Source organism: Schistocerca americana, chromosome 3 (genome assembly GCF_021461395.2).
Source record: "Schistocerca americana isolate TAMUIC-IGC-003095 chromosome 3, iqSchAmer2.1, whole genome shotgun sequence".
NCBI classification, from domain to species: domain Eukaryota; kingdom Metazoa; phylum Arthropoda; class Insecta; order Orthoptera; family Acrididae; genus Schistocerca; species Schistocerca americana.
Genome location: NC_060121.1, coordinates 350368343 through 350392039, shown reverse-complemented (window position 1 = coordinate 350392039; position 23697 = coordinate 350368343). Strand labels below are relative to the sequence as shown.

The 23697-nt window shown below is 40.6% G+C and overlaps 1 protein-coding gene and 1 pseudogene across 1 annotated transcript in view; one reads left to right on the top strand and one right to left on the bottom strand.

Moving 5' to 3' along the window:
* Window positions 1-23697, top strand: part of LOC124607238 (anoctamin-7-like) — a 96890-nt gene that overhangs the window by 7803 nt on the left and 65390 nt on the right. Inside the window, exons 2-3 of the mRNA XM_047139510.1 lie at window positions 8275-8388; window positions 9966-10102. Of these exons, the coding sequence (XP_046995466.1) occupies window positions 8275-8388; window positions 9966-10102 (251 nt within the window). The remainder of the gene's footprint in view (window positions 1-8274; window positions 8389-9965; window positions 10103-23697) is intronic.
* Window positions 21319-21436, bottom strand: LOC124607736 (annotated as a pseudogene).

Sequence of the window (23697 nt, the reverse complement as noted above, 5' to 3'; positions counted from 1 at the left end):
GCACTGCACTGCATCAGCAAAATCCTCATTCTTCTCTAAGTTCCCATACTGCTTTTTTCTACTCCTACCTCGTGGTTCAGGAGAAAGCTTCGTTTCGCGCTGACCTTACACATCATACATTGTTGGCAGAGCTATAACAATATTTTCCCATTTTCATCAAGTGGTCAAAAAAATGCAGTCCTGTCGCATTAACTCAGCTCAGCCTGTTTCTACTCAGGTTGCAGAAGGTGTAGAAGCAGCACTCGCCGATTTCTGCTCAGTTCAGACTTAAATTGGAACGATCATATGCACAAAGTGGCAAGGATGTCGGGGCAGAGCCTGATTCGCTAGTGGCTGTAATCATTAAAAGCCATTTCCATAGGATCCAACGATGGTATGTGGTTGAATGGAAAGACTTGATTCCTTATCACATATGGCATTTCTACTAGAAAGCGTAACACTACAGATCTGAAAAGCCAGTGTACATTTCTTGCGACTTCAATCCAGTATTGCATGTTTATGTGTTTCGTCGCATATCACACCATCACATTGCATCTGGATAGAAAGTGTTAAAGGTACTGGAGAAATATCTAGTGTTGGCATAAGGGAGTTGCAAATACTGGCTCCATACCACAGTCCTTAGCCAAATCACTTTCTAAATTTGGTGATTTTATTACGAGCTTACACCGTGGGCGACATGCATCCCGCGTATTTGATCTGTTAATACACACACCATGATCAGCGTCTATATTCAATGTCATGGTATTAGTATGGAAAACCACTTCATTCATAAGCAATACCATACTGCGATTTATAACGCTTCTTTAGTTTTTGACATTGATATCGCTAGCAATGCTTCATGTGCAGATACAACAAAGACCGATCAGAATCGTTGTGATCATGTGGTTAACACCTGGTGGCTTTTAAGACGATTATGTGTCTCTTCCTAAGGCATACTGGTACCACTCACAAAAAAGACATATCCATCCATCACGAATTTTCACTCAATATTGTTTGGTGTCACCAGAATTCAGTTATTCTTAATAGGGTATGTGTGATAGATTCGCAGTGATCAACAGGCTTAAAAAGTATGTGTATTACAACATGTGCAAAGAAAATGACTGTCCACTCATAGGAGGTTATGGATTTGATGTGGAAAACTGTGATAGCCATAAGGGGATGAAAGATATTTTTTACGTGTGTGTGTGTGTCTGTGTGTGTGTGTGTGTGTGTTTCATTTAGATCCTGTGACATCTCCAAGTTACATATGTGACAGTATTCCACAACACGCAACACGTGCACGAGGTGTGGAAAGGAAGAGGAAGGCTACAGGTACTTCTAATGTGACAGGTAGTATGTGGCCGCTCCTGCAGCTACCATATCGTCGTGCTGTAAGCTGGCACATGGCTTCTCTTCCAGTGGAGCACACACACTGGAGAACATCTTGCCTCTTACGTTTCAGAAGGCTGACTTTACTTTCACCGAATGATTTACAGTTACAGTTTATGCATTTATCAGCATGAGTTGCGATGTGTAACTTAGCCCCATCCTGCTGCAACTTCATTATTTCATGAAATGTGTTCATCTTCACCAAATATCGACACAGTCCTCAGACGCATGGTTACAACTAATGTACCTGTTATATTCCTCCATCTCCAGCACAGACATCTCGTCCACTGAACACAGTAAACAATTATGTCTGTCGTCCTAGTCCAGTAGCTAGACACAGACTGAGTACTTTTCCCACCGTTTTTCCCCAGACCGATATCTTGAATTATGTCGTGGAAGGGGAGGGGGAGGGACGACAGCGCCTCGTGGTGGTGATGGTGGTGGTGGTGGTGGTGGTGGTGGTGGTGGTGTGAACTAGGTCAGTTGAACTCCAGACCTCATGGTGAAGACACTATATGGAGTTACTGCCTGTTACAATTCAAATTGTTTAAATAAACGATGCATACAAAATAAACTGTCCTATCCAGCAGCCCAGCTCATACTGAGTCCTTTTCCCATCAATTTCCAGATGGGGGAGGGAAGGGGAGAGGTTCAGTTAGTGGAGGTAGCCCAATTGACCTATTTTCATGCCAAAATTTGAACTTCCCGCCATGTCACTGTGACATTGCCACATCTATAGCCGCCATCTTGCAATGCAATGTGTTGTGGCGTCATTGTTGCCCCACTACTCACATCAGTTACTACAATTATTCATCTTAAACTATATCTATATAATGCACCCATTTGACAAGTTTCCGTGCAATAGATATGACATGACTTCCAGCCAAGGTCATATTCATAGTACCAGAAATACATCTTTGCCCACGTTTGACAATGATATGTTAGGATACCTCAATAACAACTTGGGAAAACATTAAATCTAGGAGACAGGAAGCAGAGGCATCTACAGAGATTTCAATGAGTGGAAGCCTAATCGGAAGGGGGGGCGTGAAGGGAGGGTGGGAGGGGGGGGGGGGTGTTGTTCCATCATCCCATGTAAACTCCGTCAACCAGAGACTGTCTGCTGTGACAGCGCTAGGAAGATAGCAGCAAACTGACCATGCTTGCTAGTTGCAATCTCTAAATTGCACTGGTTTTGCGTGCTGGAAGTGCTGTGATTTGTGTTGATTTCTAGCTCTCTATTCAATGTTGAACCAGTAGTGAAATAAATAGGACCGGGCTAATTGCGCCGTAGCTCATTGCCTAGAAAACTCAGGATGTTATGTCATAGTTCCCCAAAAAACGTTATTGTTCAGCAGAAATGGGTATCTCGGTGCAAAAGAGTGGATAAAATAATGCTCGTAATGCAAGGTTGTGCTCAGGACTTTTTCTCCCTGAGGATGATACGCGGGATTGTAAAAATAAGATATTACGTCTGTTTTTAAGAGGGGGAGGGTCTGACATGTGGGTCACCGTTTTTGATCAAGTTTTGCAAGTTTTATATTGAAAAATAGACGTATGTTTCACCTTTTTGCTGGACAGTCCCAATTATTTTAAAAAAGTTGCCATCGCTGTTGATTAAGAAAAATTATATTTTCAATGCTATCAAAAAAACGAAAGATCGTCTAAAAACATATTTGTTGCTAATACAAGGTCCAGAGTTAACAATGTTAAAATTTTCGTATTTTCATGCTGTAGCTTGGGGTACCCGTCATTCAATATGTCAGCAGAGCGAGGTCGATAAGTCAAGGCGTAAGATTACCAAACCATTGGTCCATGTTCGGTTCTTAGAAAAAAGAAATTCCACCTGAATAGGCCACAAAGGCAAAATGGCACCGGTAAGGCCCTGTGAGCAGCTAGACGTCACTGTGTTGTTCTGATCCGGGTATAGTTGCTCACAGGGCTGCTAACAGTGCAACAGCCAATCATACAACGCAATCCGCCACGCCTCCTGTTCCGTTCACCGTTGTCAAATCTCACTGCTACTGCAGGTAGCGGCTACTGTAGCCAGTTGTAGACAACGCTCGCGGCAGTTGCTTGTCGTTTCCGTGTGTGCTTTGTTTCTCTTTGCAGCAAGTTTATTTTGCGCTACGGGATGTTTAAAGCTTATAGTTGAAGTGTGCAGAAGAGTGTGGCTGTTAAAGGAAAATTCAGCGATGTAGGCATACTCTATTTTGCGTGGCCAGACACGTGAGTTTGTGTGCTCGGTGCAATAATACTTCAAGAAAGAGAGAGAGAATGGTACAACTCTAACGAAGGTAATCGAAAGAACTGCAGACGTCTTGAAGATACACAAAAATACTGTCGACAAACTTTCTAAGGAGAAATACTCTGCAGAAGGGGAACAGCTTGGTTCATTGAAACTGTGGACTCCCGGTAAGAAGAGGACGGAACCACGTGTAACAAACTTGGTTTGTTTTCAATGAGATGATGATCGTCGCCACATGTGTATATTACGAGAGAAAAGAGCACTCAGTCATTAAAAAACTATGCGTTACTCTTCGTGAGGCAGAGTTATTAAAAGGCAGCAAAACGTCGTTGTTAACGGTTGTCAGAGCACTCGATTTTCACTATAAATGTTAATAGCCGGAAAATTATAATGGAGAAAGGCGACACTGTAGGGCGGCGTTGTCATTTTTAAAAACTATAGTCAAAGTGCCGTTCCAAGACATTGTGTGGCTCGATAAAACCTTTCTCTCTCGGGAAAGACTGGACAGATGATAGCATATGTAGAAGTTCTGCTGTTCCAACGGGAAAGGGCGCAAGAATTACTGTCTTGCATGCTGGAAGACATCTGGTTTCGTACGTAACTGTCTTCTCGATTACAAATCGAGGAAAACAAACGACTACCACGAGATAATGAACCACAATAGTTTTCTGATGTGGTTCAAGGGGCAATTACTGGAAAACTTATTAGAGATAAAGCTCAAACTATGGAAACGAAAAAAGCCGACATTGTTGAATGGTTGCAACGCCACGACGTGAAAATTCAGGACGATTTATGTAAGGCGGAGCTAATGGAAATAGTAAAGAAAAATAAGCTACAGTTTAAACAGTGTGCTGTGGACGGGGGTAGCTAAATAACATGGCCACAGGATTCTAAGGCTTCCACCATACCACTGCCACTTTGTCATCGAAATGATTTGGGCACAAATTAAAAATTACTTGGCAACAAATAACAAAGGAATGAGATTTTCACTCTGCAGCGGAGTGTGCGCTGATATGAAACTTCCTGGCAGATTAAAACTGTGTGCCCGACCGAGACTCGAACTCGGGACCCTTTCCTTTCGCGGGCAAGTGCTCTACCAACTGAGCCACCGAAGCACGACTCACGCCCGGCACTCACAGCTGTACTTCTGCCAGTACCTCGTCTCCTACCTTCCAAACTTTACAGAAGCTCTCCTGCGAACCTAGCAGAACTAGCACTCCTGAAAGAAAGGATATTGCGGAGACATGGCTTAGCCACAGCCTGGGGTCAAATAACAAAGGCTTCACTGTGGCAGAAATTCAAAGACTGTTAGGGGAAGCAGTGGCACCAATAACGCCAGAGAAACGGAGAAATGTAGTACGCCACATAGAAACGGTTCTTAAAGAAGTGTGGAAAAGGGAAGTGTGTGTCGAGAGTAATGTAGAAAGTATAATTATATTCTTGACAATTCTTGTGGCTCGTCCACGGACCAGAGCTGCGTTAACGGCAGTGTCAAGGAAGAAAGTGATCTTGAACTAAGTGGCATATACCCTTTGCCGTGATTCGTCTTTATTTTAGTGTTTGTATTTCGTATCATTGACTGAACGGAGTGTACTGCAGTTGCACCATAAATCTCATCTTGTTATTAAGGAATACGCCTCTGCATAAGTATGACACTCAGCTTACACACCACAGTGATTGGTAAGTTCTCAAGCAATTTTTGTTATTTTAATGTTGTTAGTCACAGTATTTACGTGAACGATTCAGATCCATGTTAACGCCACTTACATATCGAATACGACTGAATGTAATTCATTTTGATTTTTACAGAAAGTGTTCTTCCTGCTGCTTTTGTTGAGGTATACTAATAATAGGAACACGGTATCGTTTTACACATGGGAGTGCGTTTGTTAAGCCACAAGGATATGACGATCCTGTAAAGGAACCCAGTACCACACATCGCACGCACCGGCAAACCGACATCATCGCCCCCTTCCATGCTCAACTGGGCTTCGCCATCCAACACTTCGTTGTTCTGAACCAGGTATAGTGCTACACAGAAGTCCATGGCTCCCCTGTCGCCCGGTGGACGTCACGCAATGTTGACCAACGGCAACGCACTATCCGGAAGCGGCCCAACTGCTTAGTCCATAGAAAATTACCATTCATTAAAATGAGTAGGGTAACTGTCATTCGGCAGAAATCGAGGGTTAGCTTAGGATGAAAGGTAATGATGTGGTTGAGAGTTTGCGAAGTCACGAATTTAATTTCCAAATAAAGGTTGTGGTAACACATCAACCTCAATCGTAGCCTAATGTTCACGTTTGCCGGCCAGGGTGGCCGAGCGGTTCTAGGCGCTTCAGTCTGGAACCGCGCGACCGCTACGGTCGCAGGTTCGAATCCTGCCTCGGGCATGGATGTTTGTGATGTCCTTAGGTTAGTTAGGTTTAAGTAGTTCTAAGTTCTAGGGGACTGATGACCTCAGATGTTAAGTCCCATAGTGCTCAGAGCCATTTGAACCATTTTGAATGTTCACGTTCGCGCCATATTTAATCGGTCGATTTCAGCCGAAAACCAGTCGCACCGCCTTCATCTTTGTTACTCGTGATAATTACGTACCGCCTCGATAGATGAGTGGTGAGCGTGACGAATTGCCGTCCTACGGGCCCGGGTTCAAATCAATCAAATCAAATTTTATTGTCGTTAAACAACTTAGTGTAGTAATAGACAGCGTCAAAAAATACAAGGAAAGGTACCAAAACACAATACAATACATACAGGTTTCTTAAGGTACAAATTAGTTTTTAAAAAATATACAGAAAAGAAAAGTATTTACAGTTATACATCTCCTTGGATCAAATTTGTCACAGAATATGATACCGCCTATATTTTCACTACATGCTATAATCATTCATTCTGGAGGCGTCTCAAGTTTTCTTCGAATTCTAAAATGTTGTAGGTTGTATTCAGAGTCAGCCAATTTTTTAGTTTCTTCCCTAGTTACTGTACTGGCATTTCCCTCAGTGTTATAGGCAGTTTGTTGAATAGCTTAATCCCCATGTAGTTATGGCAGTTTTGGGTTTTCTTTAGCCTTACCAGGGGCGTGTCAATGTAATGTTTATTTCTTGTGTTTTGTGAAAGTACCTGCCCCCTTACTGTGAAGTTATTCTGGTTTTCTTTGATGATGTCTATCAGACAGTGGTATATGGATATTGCAGCAAGAGTCATTATTTTGAGGTCCCTGAATACTGGTCTGCATGATTCATTGTCAGGTATGCCCTTTATACCCCTAACTGCCCTCTTCTGCCACTTAAAAACTTCCTGAGCCCCTGAAGAGTTCCCCCAAAGTATTATGCCATAGACCAGGTGCGAGTGGAAAAAGGCATAGTACGCCTCTAACATTTGGCTCTTACTGACACAAGTCCTAAGTTTGCCCAATAAAAAATTACTCTGGACAGTTTCTTGCATAGTTGTTGCGTATGTTCGCCCCAGTTCAAATTCGGGTCTAAATAAATTCCTAGCAGTTTTACAGATGTGTTTACCGTCCCTTCTGGTTTCAACTTACTCAAATGAAAATATATTGTCTCTGTTTTATTGCCATTTAAGTCCAATTTATTGCTTTGCAACCATGTGGTGGAGTTTTCTACCATGTCTGTATTTTTGTCCTGTAATGTTTCCGTTCGGCTCGAGGATTTTCTCCACTCAGGGACTGGGTGTTGTGTTGTCCTCATCAGTATTTCATCCCCATCCGACGCGCAGGTCGAATGTAATAGGACCGGCACCAAGGCGGCAGGACCTGCCCCCCAAGGGGCCTCCCGGCCAATGACGCCAAACGCTCATTTCATTTCACTATATCTCTGCCATGTTGGTGTTTGAAACAAGCACCTGAGTCAAGAGACAGAGGGCAACTGCTGAGTTTGTCATTACGCAATGTGGGAATGGTGCTGACATTCACAGTATTTCTCGTTTATATCACTGAATGCTTTACAATAAGAGGGTAACAGTTTCAAACATTGTATTCTTTTTCTTTTTTGAAGGCGACAACTAATTCTGGTATTTGTTGCAATGCGAGTTTAGTTCACCGCCCTCAGAGGAGCCGTAGCCAAATTCAGTGTTTGGCAGGAAGCTTTTAGTTTTCTGACGATTCCCGAACAATATGCGTTCATAAGAAATGATATATATTTCTAGAGAGCTTTTAACAACAAATAAGCATTTAACTTTTATGTTTTTTGAAACAATATCGAGCTAAGAAGTGTAATATATGAGAAAACATCGCTTAGAGAGGAGAGTCATGCAGTGAGAGAGAGATCATTATGTATTCTTAAAAACCACCGTCATTCATAAAGCTTCAGATCCGAGGAAAAAGTATTTTTTAATGAGAAACTTATATTATTATCTTCAGTTTGTGTTACTTAGATACAAATAAATATTCTCGAATAGAAAATCAATTGCATCTGTTTCGTAACAATATCACTCCTTAGCTTCAGCCTATAAATTATCTTATTCCGAAATGACGTGCTCGCACTTTTTTGTGCTTTTAAAGCAACTGCTCTACCTGTGGAGTAAAATATTACTTTCTTTCACATATCTATTGGTGTAACCAAACAGTTCAGGTTTTGAGATTTCTTGTTAAAGAAAACAATTTTTCGGCCTGATGTGAACATTATCACTCTTTTTAGGAGTTGGTGGAGACGCAGACAAGCCGCAAAACACTTTGTTTCATTAAGCTCCATGCCACGTGGTCTGTACTATGCCACTATGCAGAAGAACTGAATATGAGAGCACCATTACAGGTTTGTGAACGCAATAAATTATTTAAAATATGTGATATGTCATTATAGCATTACGGTATTGTAGTCTAGGCTTCCATCTGTAATACATTGCATTTTTATATAACAGTAACAAACAAACAAATTGTCTAATCCAAGAACATAGTTTGACATTACAGAAGTGACCGATTCCACTCGTCTGCTTTGACCCATTACGTCATCAATATGACGGATATGGGTATTCTAACCGTCTCCAATATGGCGCCACTATATACACACGGCAACAAACACGAAAATACTTCCAAATAATACAATAACATATCCCACCAAAAATGCTATCAAACTAACAGGGCAACTGCGGGAAATTGGGTGTTTTAGGGTGGGTACAAGCTAAATATAACAGTAAAAAGAAACACACCACAACCCCAAAACACACAAAAGACAAAAAAAATTACAGCATTCCGCAACACCAACAAGAATCTACAGGAATCTACACTCCCCTTGTCCTATATAGGTCAACCACAGCTGACGATACACCAACACCAACCAATACTTACAAATGAGACAACGAAAATTGGAATCTGTTATTTCCCTTGTCCGACAGAGGTCAACCACAACTATTGATACCAAAAAACCAACACCTACAACTACGAAAAATAAAACCAGAACCACACCTCAAAAATCTAAAAATCAAACATCCCTACATAAATTAAAACACAGCAAACTAGTTTGCCCCCCTCCCCACACACACACTATTGGAAGGCACAATCAAACACAACAAGACATCATCTGCAAACACAACCAACTCATAAACTTCGTGCTGTTATGACATCACATGTCACAACACCCAAGTTGCGTCAAAGCAGATGGCTGGAATCGGACGCGTCCATTGACCCAATAGCTTTATAGCTAAAAGTATTTTTTCTGCAAACTCTTCAGTATTGCCATACTATTTAATTGTGTTTAATTTTGTTATTAATTGCATTCACTCCTTCACAAAGTCAGATCTTGCTCTTTCTGCGTTGCTGCTGAACATTAAATGAAGGAGAGTTTAGAATATTTTTCCAGTTATCATAAGCAGAATGCATCATGCTCTTAGTGTGTCATTCCAACAGACATTACTGCAGTAAGTGCTAAATTTTTAACTGGGATTTCATCAATGTAATTCCACTCATGACAGGACTAGCAGGTACTTTCATTTATCTAAAATTTGACATATGGGCACTTCTTGAGACCTGATGTCACTCTGCACACAAGAGACAGAAGTCAAAGGTGTAAAAGACAGTATATGGTGCTTTACATTCCATGAAACAACTTGGTAACTTGATAGATATCTTGTATCACAGGATCAGAACCTTCTTTGATTTCCAGTGAGAGATAATAGCTATGCCTTGACATAAAGCAGAAGCGATGAAATCATATTTCCTTGTATTACATACTGTAAACTTTGCTTCCATTGCTACTTATATTCAACTATAATGATATATTCCACATGAAAACAAAAAGTATTAAAGTACATGAAAATTGTTTACATTTTAAAATTCCATGTACAAAAATGTTTGTTTTATGTTGAGTATTCATATCAACCTTTATTTTTGCAGGCTCATCCAAATCCTTCAATTAACTGGTCTGAACAGATACTCAAAGCTCTCCGGCTGCCAAATATTATGTATGAAGATGTTCCCAACAAACCTCTTGATTACTATACTTGTCCATTTCGCAAGTCTAAAATAGACAGGTAATTAATACATACAATTTCCACATAAATTGATGTCGTCACAATTTTTTTCTCTACTTCTTATTGATTGGTTGCAGTTTTTCATCTTTCTTTACTGCATGCAAGGCAGGCCAGACACAGATGAATGCATTTGAGAGTGCAGATTTTTCGAGTATTGCCAGATGAAGATGATGTCGCCATTTCCTAATAATTGATACTCCGTTTATATGAAAATTCTATAGCGGTTTGAGTGTAATATGACAGATTTTGAAAATGTTGTAAACTGCAGTTCATTTCCAGGGGCAAATGTAGAATCAGCCAATAATTTATTGGTTATGACCTGTAAATTAAAAGAATGGTAAGGAGATGGGACCTTCATAAATTGAAAGAACACAAGGTTGTTGAGAGTTTCAAAGAAAACATGGGGCACCAACTGCCTGAAATGGAGGAAATGATCACAGTAGAAAATGGAATAGTTTTGAGGATGAAGTAGTGAAAGTAGTGAAGGATCACACATGTAAAAGGACGAGGCTTAGCAGCATAACTTGGATACCTCATGAGATATTGAATTTAATTGACAAAAGAGAAAATACAAAATCCAGCAAATAGAGTAAAAGGGAATACAGATGTCTAAACATGAGATTGACACAAAGTACAAAATAGCTAAGCAGGTATGCTTAGAGTGGCTGGAGGTAAAATACAAGGCCCTAGAAGGCTGTATTACAAGAGGAAAGGTAGATACCACCTACAGGAGAATTAGAGCGATATTAATTTTGAAGGAGAGAATCACTTTTATGAACATAAAGAGGTCAGATGGAAAGACAGTGCTAAGCAAAAGAGGAAAATCTTGAAGATTGAAGGAATATATAGAGGGGATAGACAATAAAAATGAATTTGAAGGCAATATTATAGAAAGGGAACAGGTAGTAAATAAAGATGAGATGGGACATCCTTGGGAAGAACAATAGTACAATACTATTCCGCCTGGTGTGCAAGATACGCTGAGGTGACAAAATTAATAGGGCAACGAAATGTACAAATGCAGCTGATGGTAGAATTTGATATACAAGGTATAGAAGGGCAGTCCATTGACAGTGCTGTGATTTGTACTTGGGTGATTCATGTAAAAAAGTTTCTGGTGTGTTTATGGCCCATGATGGGAATTAACAGACTTTGAATGTGGAATGGTAGTTGGAGCTAGATGCATGGAACATTACATATCGGAAATCATCAGGGAATTCAATATTTCGAGATCAACATGCCAAGTGCATGCCAAGAATACCAAATTTCATGCATTACCTCTCACCCTCTACCATGATGGCTGTCACTTAATAACCGAGAGCAGCTGCATTTGCATAGAGTTGTCAGTGCTAACAGACAATCATCACTGCGTCAAGTAACTCCACAGATCAATGTGGGATGTACGACAAACATATCTGTTTGGACAGTGCTTCAAGTAGTATGGTATTCTGCCTTACAGCAGGTCTTGTCATGGGTAAAGCCTCTTCCACTTTTGTCTGTCCATAGCCAGTCTTTTCATTTCTGAATATTTGCCTCCTTTGATATTGTCCAGCATTTGATATCTTCTTTTTCGTCTTCCCCTTTTTCCCTCCACCATTCCTTCTATTCCTTCCCTCAATAAACAGTCCCTTCTCAAACAATGTCCAATCCAGTTCCGTTTTCTCTTTCTGATGACTTTCAGCATATTTCTTTCTTCTTCAACTCTTCTTAATACTTTTTCGTTCCTTACTCAGTCTTCCCATTTCAATTTTTCCATTCTTCTCCATATCCACATCTCTAGTGCATCCAATCTTCTTTCATCTTCCTTCCTCAATGTCCAGGTCTTCACGCCATATAGTGCAATGCTCCAGATGTAACATTTGGCAAGTCTTGTCATCAGATCTTTGTTTAGTGAGCCACAAAGTAATTTCTATTTCCTCTTGAATCCCTCTTTTGCCATTGCAATTCTTTTCCTAATTTCTGTTGAGCAATACATATCATCCATTATTACGCTTCCCAAGTAATTGAAGTTATTCACTTGCTACAAAATTTGATGTTAATGGGCTATGGCAGCAGATGACTGACGTGAATGCCATTGTTATAAAAAGGGCAAAACATTGCCTGCAGCACCTATCCTGGTCTCGTGACTAGGCTAGATGTGTCTGGATTTCAGTTGGAAAGAGCTGATGGTAGGGTTTGAGAATGGCACAGACTGAAAGAAGGCTTGGACCCAAGTCGTCCGTGAGGCACTGTGCAAGCTGGTGGTGGCTCAATAATGGTATGAGCTGTGTTTAAATTGAATGGACAGGGTTGTCTGGTCTAACTGAAACGACCATGGGCTTCATGTTCCCAAACAACAATGGAATTTTTATGGATGACAATGTGCCATGTCACAGGGCCCCAGTTGTTCGCAACTGGTATGAAGAACATTGTGGACAATTTGAGCAAATGATTTGGCCACCCATATCTCCCAACATGAATCCAAATGAACATTAGAAGGACATATCAAGTGGTTGGTTCATGCTCAAAATCCTGCATCGACTGCACTTTTACAATTGTGGATGTCTATAGTGGCAACATGGTCATTATTTCTGCAGGAGACTTCCAACAACTTCTTGAGTCCATGCCATGTTGAGGTGCTGAACTATGCCAGAAAAAAGGAGGTCCAACAAAATATTGGGAGATATCGCATACTTTTGTCATCTCAGTGTACACAAGATGAAAATTCTCTGACTTCAAGAAGAAATGCGTGAATATTACCGAACTATCAGCTTAATAAACCATGCTTGCAAATATTGACAGAAACTAGTTGCAGAATGATAGAAAAACTGGTAAAGGGTGGCCTCAGGGAAGAACACTTTGGTTTCTGGAGAAATGAAGCAACACGAGAGGCAAGACTGACCCCCACCAGTTACCCTAGAAAATAGGTTGAAGGAACATCTACAGCATTTTTAGATTTAGTGGAAAGTTATTTACAACTTTTAGAAACTGTACTACAGTTAGCAGAAGACACGTAAGGGGCTCAGTAGTTGAGAAGGGAATGAAACAAGGTTGTAACCTGTCGCCAATGTTATTCAACCTGTATGTTGAAGGAGTTGTGAATGAAACCAAGGAGACAATGGGAAAGGAATTATAGTTAAGCAAAAAGAAATAAAACTTACAGGTTTGCTGATGGCATTCTAATTCTGTAGGAGTTTGCAAAGGACTTGGAAGAGCAGTTGAATGGAATAGAAAGCATTTTGAAGAGATAATATAAAATGAACACTGTCAAAAGTAAAACAATAGTATTGGAATACAGTCAAATTAAATTGGGGTGATGTTGAGGAAATGCGACACTAAACACAGTCTCTGAATCAGAGGAACCAACAACACTGAATATAAATTAAACTTCAGACTAGGAGAGAATATAAACTTTTAAAATGTTTAACACCACAAATGTTCGTCAAACCACAGCCACTATACAGTGAAATTTTTAAAAGATTATGTAATTAATTTTGATGCACTGAGTCAACAATTTCAAATGTAATCACAATCCTGGACAACTGCAGCAATAATTTCAACTAAACTTCATTCAGATATTACAAAAAATACTCTAAAACCAGTATACTAAAGCAAAAGCACCAAAAATTGGTCGCAAGTTGTCATTACAATTTTTTGGTTGATCAGTCATTTCACACTTCAATGAGGAGAACTGCATCGGGATGCACTGCATTTAGGTGTGAACTCACTGATGAACCAAAAACTGTCATGACATCTTGTGACCTGTTTCTGCTGCCTTTGCTTCAGTTTACTGGTTTTAGTGCATTTTTCATATTATTTGAAATGAATGTGGTTGTAATTATTAATGCAGTTGTCCAGGATTGTGGCTAAATTTGAAAATGATGGCTCGTTCGACCAAACTAATTATGTTACCTTTTAAAAATTTCACTGTGGCTTGATGACTGTAACTGTGGCTTGATGACTGTAACTGTGGCATCAAATAAACATTTAAAATTTCATTCAGTTACACTCCTTGATGACCATTATGTTGAAATACAAAAAAAGAAAGTTTTAACATGTGGTGATAAGAATATTGAAGATTAAATTGGTAAATTGTATAATTAATGAAAAGATGTTGAACCAAATTGGGAACAAAGAATTTTGTGCCACAGCCTGATTTTAAAAAAATTGGTTGATAGGATACATCCTGAAGCATCAGAGATTTATTTATTTGTGTTGGAGGGTATTGTGGAGGGTAAAAATTATAGTAGGAAAGAGTGGTTACCTGGTAAGGTTAGGAAGTCATACAGATTACTAAGACTCTAGGTTGAGGGAACCAATCTGTTGTGAAGATGGTGGGATGCTCAGCTAAAGAGACCGGCATCAGAAAGAGTAGGTGGTCAAAATCAGTAAGTTGCTGAGCAGTGTGCCATCTCTAGGCAAAATAAGATAGGAGGACAGTGTGAAAGAAATGGATGAAATATGAGTAAGAGAAATGTGAAGTGCAAAAATAGTGCAATTAAGGACTAGGAGAAAAGCAGAAAAGAACATTGGAGAAAGCTGAAAAGAAAACAATGACACAAAAAATGAGAAAAGATAAAGGGAAGAAAGGTCATGCTATTACAGAGATTAGGAGGATAGGATGTGTGAATAATTTCAGAGCCAGTTCAGATTCTGGTGCATAGGAAAACTAGTACCAGGCGAAAGTGTCCAATTGGCTTGTGTGGTGTAGCTGACACTCAGGTCCTTGAGAGTCAAACTGTAGAGCATGCTCATTAATTGGGTGCTGGTTGTCCTGAAGGCAGACATGTTTTCTGTATCCACACACACACACACACACACACACACACACACACACACACACACACACACACACACACACACAGATATATATATATATATATATATATATATATATATATATATATATATATATATGATATCAATATAATGGAAGGAAACATTCCACGTGGGAAAAATTATATATAAAAAACAAAGATGAGGTGACTTACCGAACAAAAGCGCTGGCAGGTCGATAGACACACAAACAAACACCAACACACACACAAAATTCAAGCTTTCGCAACAAACTGTTGCCTCATCAGGAAAGAGGGAAGGAGAGGGGAAGACGAAAGGAAGTGGGTTTTAAGGGAGAGGGTAAGGAGTCATTCCAATCCCGGGAGCGGAAAGACTTACCTTAGGGGGAAAAAAGGACAGGTATACACTCGCACACACGCACATATCCATCCACACATACAGACACAAGCAGACATATATGTCTGCTTGTGTCTGTATGTGTGGATGGATATGTGCGTGTGTGCGAGTGTATACCTGTCCTTTTTTCCCCCTAAGGTAAGTCTTTCCGCTCCCGGGATTGGAATGACTCCTTACCCTCTCCCTTAAAACCCACTTCCTTTCGTCTTCCCCTCTCCTTCCCTCTTTCCTGATGAGGCAACAGTTTGTTGCGAAAGCTTGAATTTTGTGTGTGTGTTTGTGTTTGTTTGTGTGTCTATCGACCTGCCAGCGCTTTTGTTCGGTAAGTCACCTCATCTTTGTTTTTTATATATATATATATATATATATATATATATATATACTGAATAATTTTCTGTGCTATTATTTTTTATCTTCATGTTTCCCTTATCTGTCTATCTTTGGTTTCTCCCATCTCCTTTCCTGCTTTCCTCCCAGAAGCTGCACAATTCATTTCACTTCACTTCCCATTCATCTGTCTCATACTCCATCCTGACCTTCTTGCTTCCTCAAGGCTCCCTGAAGAAGCAACTAACAGTTCCAAAAGCTTCACCAGTTCTCTGCTGTGGACTTGCTAATCCTGGGGTGTTCAGTCTGAATACTTGTTTGATACAGCCCTCTTTGCAGGTCTGCCTGTACAAGTATCTTCATCTCTCCATAACTACTGCAGCCTAGAGCCGTTTGAGCCTTTTTACAGACACAGTGCTTACCAGTTTACTGTTATGACCTACTTCAATCTCTGATGCCTCTCCTTTATCTCCTCTCATGCTCACAATGGCTGAACCCCTTTCAGCTCAGGGTCAGGGTGACCTGCCTCTCTTTTTAACCTTCCTCTCTCCTACATGAAGAAGGAACTGACAGTTCCAGAAGCTAAGATAGTTTTTTCCTACTTTCTTATGTATATGTCACAAGAGGAGGTGGTATACTTCAAAAATGCCAGATGATGCAGAGAGATTGCAGTTAGATTACATCATGACCAAGCAGAGAGTCTGAAATCAGATATTGGATCATAAGGTATGCCCAGGAGCAGATATAAACTGAGATAACAATTTAGTAGGGACAAAGAGTAGGCTGAAGTTCAAGACACTAGTCAGGATCAATCAGTGCGTGAGGATATGGAATGTGGAAGTAGTAAGGCGTGAAGAGGTACACTTTAAGATCTCTGAGTCTATAGATACTGCTATAAGGAATAGCTCAGTAGGCAGTTCAGTTGAAGAGGAATGGACATCTCAAGGAGGGCAATCAGAGATGTTGGTAAGAAAAACATTTGTATAGAGAAGGTAACTATGAAGAAACCACGAGTAACAGAAGAAATACTTAGTGATTGATGAAGGAAAGAAATACAAAAATATTCAGGGAAATTCAGGAATACTGAAATACAAGTCACTTAGGAATTAAATACTGTAAATATAAAATGAATGAAAACTAAGGTGAACTGGCTGTGTGAAAAATGTGAAGAAACTGAAAAAGAACTTGTCAGGAGGACTGACTCAGCATATAGAAAAGCTGACACAACCTTCGGGGAAATTAAAAGCAAGGATGGTAACATTAAGAGTGCAATGAGAATTTTGTTGTCAAATGCAGAGGAGAGGACTGATAAATGGAAAGATTACATCAAAGCCCTCTATGTGGGGAAAGATGTGTCCAATTATGTGATAGAAGAAGAAACAAGAGTTGGTATAGAAGAGAGGGGAATCCAGTATTAGAATTGGAATTTAAAAAAAGCATCGGAAGACTTAAGATTGAGTAAGGGGTAGATAACATTCCGTTAGAACATCTAAATTCATTTGGGAACGTGGCAACAAAGTGGCTATTCACATTGGTGTGTACTATGTATGAGTCTAGCGATATACCATCTGACTTTCAGAAAAACACCGTCTGCACAATTCCAAAGATTGAAAGAGCTGACAAGTGTGAGAATTATTGCACAATCAATTTAACAGCTCGTACATTCAAGTTGCTGTCAAAATAATATGCAGACAATAGAAAAGAAAATTGAGGATGTGCTGGATAATGACCAATTTGGCTTTAGGATAGGTAAAGGCACCAGGAAGGCAGTTCTGACATTGTGGCTACTAATCGAAACAAGACAAAAGAAAAATCAAAATACATTCCTAGGATTTGACAACCTGGTAAAAGTGTTTGACAATGCAGAGTGGGGCAAGATGTTTGAGATTCTGAGAAAAATAGGACTGAACCATAGGAAAAGCAGGTAATATACAATATGTACAAAAGCCAAGAGGGAACAGTAAGAGTTGAAGGCTGAGGATGAAATACTCAGATTAATAAGGGTGTAAGACATGGATGTGGTCTTTCGCCCCTACTGTTCAATCTATATGTTGAAGAATCAATGACCCAAAATGAAAGGTGAAAGAATATTGGTGATAAGATATGCTGATGACATTGCTATCCTTGGTGAAAGTGAAGAAGAATTACAGGATCTACTGAATGGAATGATCAATCTGATGATTACAGAATATGGATTGAGAGTAAATTGAAGAAAGATGAAAGTAATAGGAAGTAACAGAAATGAGAACAGTGAAACCTTAACATCAGGATTGGTGTTCCACGAAATTAAGGAACTCTGCTACCTAAGCAGCAAAATAAATTGGAGCGAAGAGGAAATAAAAACACAGAGTAGCACAGGCAAAAAGGGCTTCCTTGGCAAGAGAAGTATACTAGTATCAAACATTGGCCTTAATTTGAGGAAAGAGTTTCTGAGAATGTATCTTTGGAGTGCAGCATTGTATGGTAGTAAAACATGGACTATGGGTAAACTGGAAAATAAGAGAATTGAAGTATTCGAGATGTGATGCTACAGAACAGTGTTGAAAATTAGATGGACTGATAAGGTAAGGAATGACGTGTTTCTCCAGAGAATTGGTGAAGAAAGGAATATATGGAAAACACTGATAAGAAGGAAGGAAAAATGGTGTCCGTTGACAGTACTTAAAATTTCACCTCCTGAAGACAAGTTATGGCCAGACATTGTGTGTCCTTAAAGTGAATTTTTATTTTATACAATTGTTGTTACTATTTCTTCTTTGCTTTCATTTTGGAACTTCCTTAGAAGGATGGCAAGATACAGTGTAAAAAGATTAATTATGAAGGAATAGTCTTTCTTAATTGATTGCCAAAGATAGTGTTATCAAGAGAAAACTACTGGAGTTACAAGTGATGAGAGAAATGTGGAAAAGAATGTGTTTACAAATTAAGCAAAACAGTAAGATTAATGGCACATTACTATGAAAATTTTGGACAACTTTGAAAGCACAGTACATGAATAAAGTTCTCATTACTAAATTTTGCAATGGTAAATGATGCTGTTCTCATAGTAATTAAGTTTGTTTTTCTCTGTTGGCAGCATCATCACTTCAAAATATCACAGTTTCTCTTTATGCTCTGACCAGCACAATGTAAATCCTTCAAGAGAGAGGACTAATGTTTTAAATGATGTGTTGCTTTTAGTTGGTACTGTTTTTATTTCTACTATTGCATTTTCAGCATTTGTGCAGATTTCAAGCGTAAGATTTTGACATGTGGGTTGTTGATGAGCAGACGTCGTAATCTGTTCCCAACATCAATCTTCATATCAAAAAGCTTACACTTAAAAATGGCAAAATTGTAATACTGAAATATAAGCAGAAACAGCTAAAAGCAACGTGACATTTAAAAATTCTATAGAAGCTACCGACCCATATTACAGGCAAAATACGGGGTTAATTGTTTTGCACTCATCAACTCACAGAAAATATTCCTTATCTATATATTCCCGTACCTCTGTAATCTCAGAAAACTTAAACTCTGCATTCTTCTCTCCTTCAGCAACCATAAGCAAGAATCACATCACTTGCATGCATTTCAGAGCTGTTAGCACCAAATTGTAATATGCAGTCCTTATTTGCACATTAAAAAGAGCTGAGACTTCTTTTCTGTAAAATAAGCTTTCATATAATACTTGTCGGAAATGTAACCCAGGAGACAAACATTTAAATAGGATATATGTGGTTTTAGCCAAGTATTATATGAGTTCTGCTTGTCTTTCTTCATTATGAGTCAACACGCTTATATATGCACCAACACTTCCATCACTTTGTTCATTGAAATAAATCTACATTGTCTCATAAAAATACACGCACCACACATTCACTTTCTTGTAAATGTAATCACAATGAGAGAGACTGACAAAGCAAGAGTTATTAGTCCCAAAGAGATGCACAAAAGTTTAAGTCCAGCCTGTTGCAATTAAAACAGACAAATATCACAACATCCAGTTCCTGGTCATGGTGTTGGAGACCACATCTCTTTGGCAAAAAGGTTGCTGATGAGTAGGCCAATAGCTGGCAGCTACTGGAGGTGAAAGCTCAACATGGGTGGTGTCATCATCATAGTGGCAGCTCCAGAGGGAGATCTGATTGTGAACTTTTGTAGTCAGCACCTGGCCCATGAAACTCACTTTGAGTGAGCTATTACAGTATAGTCCAGGCACTGGCATTAATACTACCTGGAAACCAGGATACTGCAGGTGCTGCTTTTAGTCGTGTGGCCCATGGAGTAGTCGTAGCTCAGGGGGCCAATGACCTCTGGTGGCAGTTGATGGTTCAAATGGCTCTGAGCACTGTGGGACTCAACTGCTGGGGTTATCAGTCCTCTAGAACTTAGAACTACTTAAACCTAACTAACCTAAGGACATCACACACATCCATGCCCGAGGCAGGATTCGAACCTGAGACCGTAGCAGTCGCACGGTTCTGGACTGCGCGCCTAGAACCGCGAGACCACCGCAGCCGGCGGTGGCAGTTGAGTTGCTGCCTGATCGCTGGGCAGAGTGCAACCATCCCTCCTATGTTGTCTGAAGAACTGTTCCCTGCAAGGTCTGTGCCTGCATAGCCCAGGGTGTTGGTTCCTGGCTGAATAGGCACAAGTCTTCAGCACAGCATTCTCCCCACCCCTCCCCTCCAATAACTCCACTTCACCCCAAAGGGGAGGAGAGATGGTAGCACTTCTCACTGTCTCTGCTGTGACTGGAATTGCTAGGGAACTGAGGTCCACTTCCTTCAGTGTTGGTACTAGTGTGACTTGTGGAGCATCTGACAGTGATTCCAGAGAGCTGGCCACGGCAGACAGGCCGGCAGTATCTGAGATGGGCATTGTGGAGGACCAATGACTGCAGCAAAGAGTGATGAGGAACTAATGTACCCAGACAGAACCACAAGAAGACTGCAATTGGTTAATGTGCTTACTGCAACACCGTGCCATCACATCGACCATGACCCAGCTCAGAAAATTGGAAACAACCCGGGAAACAAATACTGGCAGTCTTTGGTGAAGACAAGGGTCCATATACTTTCATGGACAGAGAAGTGGTGGCCACTGGACTGCCAGGAGGAGGGTGGGGCACTGGTAGGATGGGAGATACATAACAGCAACCAATGGGGACAGTTGTGGAGGGCTTCTGCTGGAGTTGACCCATCCTGGGGAATGCAGTGATAAGAAACCAGAGAGAGCTTAAAGGCCTCGTCCAAAGGGTGATGACAGTAGAGATCAGACAGCTGAAATTTAAATATACAGACAAAATGTTCAGCTAGACCATTATAAGGAGGGTAGAAGGGCACAATATGTGTCAGTACTACACCATTTACTTGACAGCCAAGAGCATTGAACAGATCTAGGCCCAAGAGACCGATGGCTCCAGGAGCATCGACGACCAAAATCCTGGATGTGAGGGTGATCAAACACTTGTTGTGGATCCTGCTGGGTGACTGGCTACTCGAGAGGCTGCTAAAAAGCTCCAGTAATTTCTAAGGAAAAGCACTCAATCTTCAGGCCACAAGTGGCCCATCAGGACCATCCAACCAATCATGTCATCCTCAGCTAAGGATGTGGATAGGAGAGGCGTGTGGTCAGGACACTGCTCTCTCGGTCGTTATGATGGTTTTCTTTGACCGGAGCCACTACTATTCAGTTGAGTAGCTCCTCAATTGGCATCATAAGGCCCCGAAAAATGGCAACAGCACGTGGTGGCCTGGATGGTCACCCATCAAAGTGCCGGCCACGCCCAACAGTGCTTAACTTCGGTGATTTGACAGGAACTGGTGTATCCACTGTGGCAAGACTGTTGCTTTCTAAGGAAGGGTTCTTCAATTTCTCTGTGTGTAGTCCTTCATAAGGAGTGTGCACAAGAAACATGTCCTGAACCAAGGCAACTTCATATGATTGCTTACTCTGAATATTAATGCACTGGAAATAGCATTCATGAGAGAAACCTCAGAGGCGGGCAATGCATTCGCATTAACATTGCCCATTAAGTTTATGGCACCTGAAAAAACTTGGGTTAGGTTGCCACCTCATGCACCTGATAGTATTCTAACAAACTGGACTTCAACCTGCCACAGGGAAGAGCACAGAATTCCACTTCTGTGTTAAGTAGTTGCTGGAGGTGGTATGGCAAAAAGGTATGCTGCTGAATATCACATGCAATGCTATGGGTTAAGAAGTAGTTCACCCATGGCTCAGCATTGTTGAACTGCTGGAAGGGTGGGGTGCTGTCCTGAAGGCCTTGACGATAGTCGATGTGAGAGGGGTAGTTGAACAGCTCTGGAGGTGACATGGAGATGGCAACCAGCTGCTCAGTCAGGAGTTTTTGGGTGTGCTGCATCTGCTGTAGCAGTAACACCACCTGGGCAGAGATATCTGCCAGTTTTGTCATGCTGGAAGCAACGTGGTAGTAAGTGTACATGAAAGTCGAAGAAGACACACTAAAGTACTGTCTTCCTGGGTCAAAGCACACGTATACTTCATCACCAACTGACATCTGCCAAAGGCAGCACAGGAAAAATACCCATGTATGAAATGAAATGAATATGAAGTTTATTGTAACACACAGAATCAATCTACTCTGAGAGGAGTTAGTGTGGAAGCAAGTCACTTCTTGAATGTTGAAAAGAACAATAACAATATCTAACAGCTGAAAGCCTGGAAATGTCACAGTATATTGCAAGCTCCCAAAGCCATTGTCCTGACACCTGAGCAAGACACAGTCAGTCATAAGGCGATGCACAAAAGTTTAAGTCTGGCGTATTGCTGATGGAGCAACAAAGACTAATATTACAAAATCTAATTGTGCAGTTGTTGCCTGGCCCAGAAAACTCACTTGGAGGGAAACCTTGCAGCTTAGCCCAGGTGCCGGCCTAAATCTTGCCCTGGCACCAGCATACTGCAGTTGCTACTTTTGATCTCCTGCCTGTGGAGAATAAAATGTCCATGGGGATAGTGATCATGGGTGGCACTTAGGTTGCCATTTGCTGGCTGGACAGATTGTACTGATCCCTTGGGTGTCATCTGAAGAGCTGTCCTTTGTGAGGTCCATGTCCACGTAATACATCTGTGTTGTTGGTTCCTGGCTGAGCAGGCATAAGGCCTCCACACAGCAATATCAGATTATCCATAATCAAGAACACCACAGATAGCTTAGTACCAGGCTTAAGATATATTTAATTTTTCTCTTGTGAATAGAACATGTCCCATTGCATGGAAAAGGAGCATAGTCTGACCTATCCCGAAGAATAAAACACCACAATCACCTAGTGATTACTGACTGATCACTCTGTACAAATTCTGCAATATACAGGGTGTTTATAAACAAATATCAGGGTTTTAATGCTTTATAATATTTATTACATTAAACTTACAGTTATAAATGATATGTCAAATGAAAGAGAAACTCAAACAGTTTTACCAAGAACCTTATAAATGTTCAATGTGAGCACCATTTGTCATACAGCACACATCAAGTCTATAGCAGAGTTCTTCCCAAACAATGATAAGTTGCTTTGCATGGCCTCCACGTTCATCCGACCTAACGCCATGCAATTTTTTCCTTTGGGGCTTCAAGGATTGTGTGTACATGCCTCCTATACCAGCAGACCTCCCTGAATTAAGAAACTGGATTGAAGCAGCTGTTGCTACAATCACTGAAGACACACTTATCAACGTTTGCGAAGAACTCAGTTTTAGACTTGATGTGGGTCGTGTGACAAATGGTGCTCACATTGAACATTTATAAGGTTCTTGGTAAAACTAAGTTGTTCTTCCATCTGACATATCATTTATAACTGCAAGTTTAATGTAATAAATATTGTTGTTGTTGTGGTCTTCAGTCCTGAGACTGGTTTGATGCAGCTCTCCATGCTACTCTATCCTGTGCAAGCTTCTTCATCTCCCAGTACCTACTGCAACCTACATCCTTCTGAATCTGCTTAGTGTATTGATCTCTTGGACTCCCTCTACGATTTTTACCCTCCACGCTGCCCTCCAATGCTAAATTTCTGATCCCTTGATGCCTCAGAACATGTCCTACCAACCGATCCCTTCTTCTAGTCAAG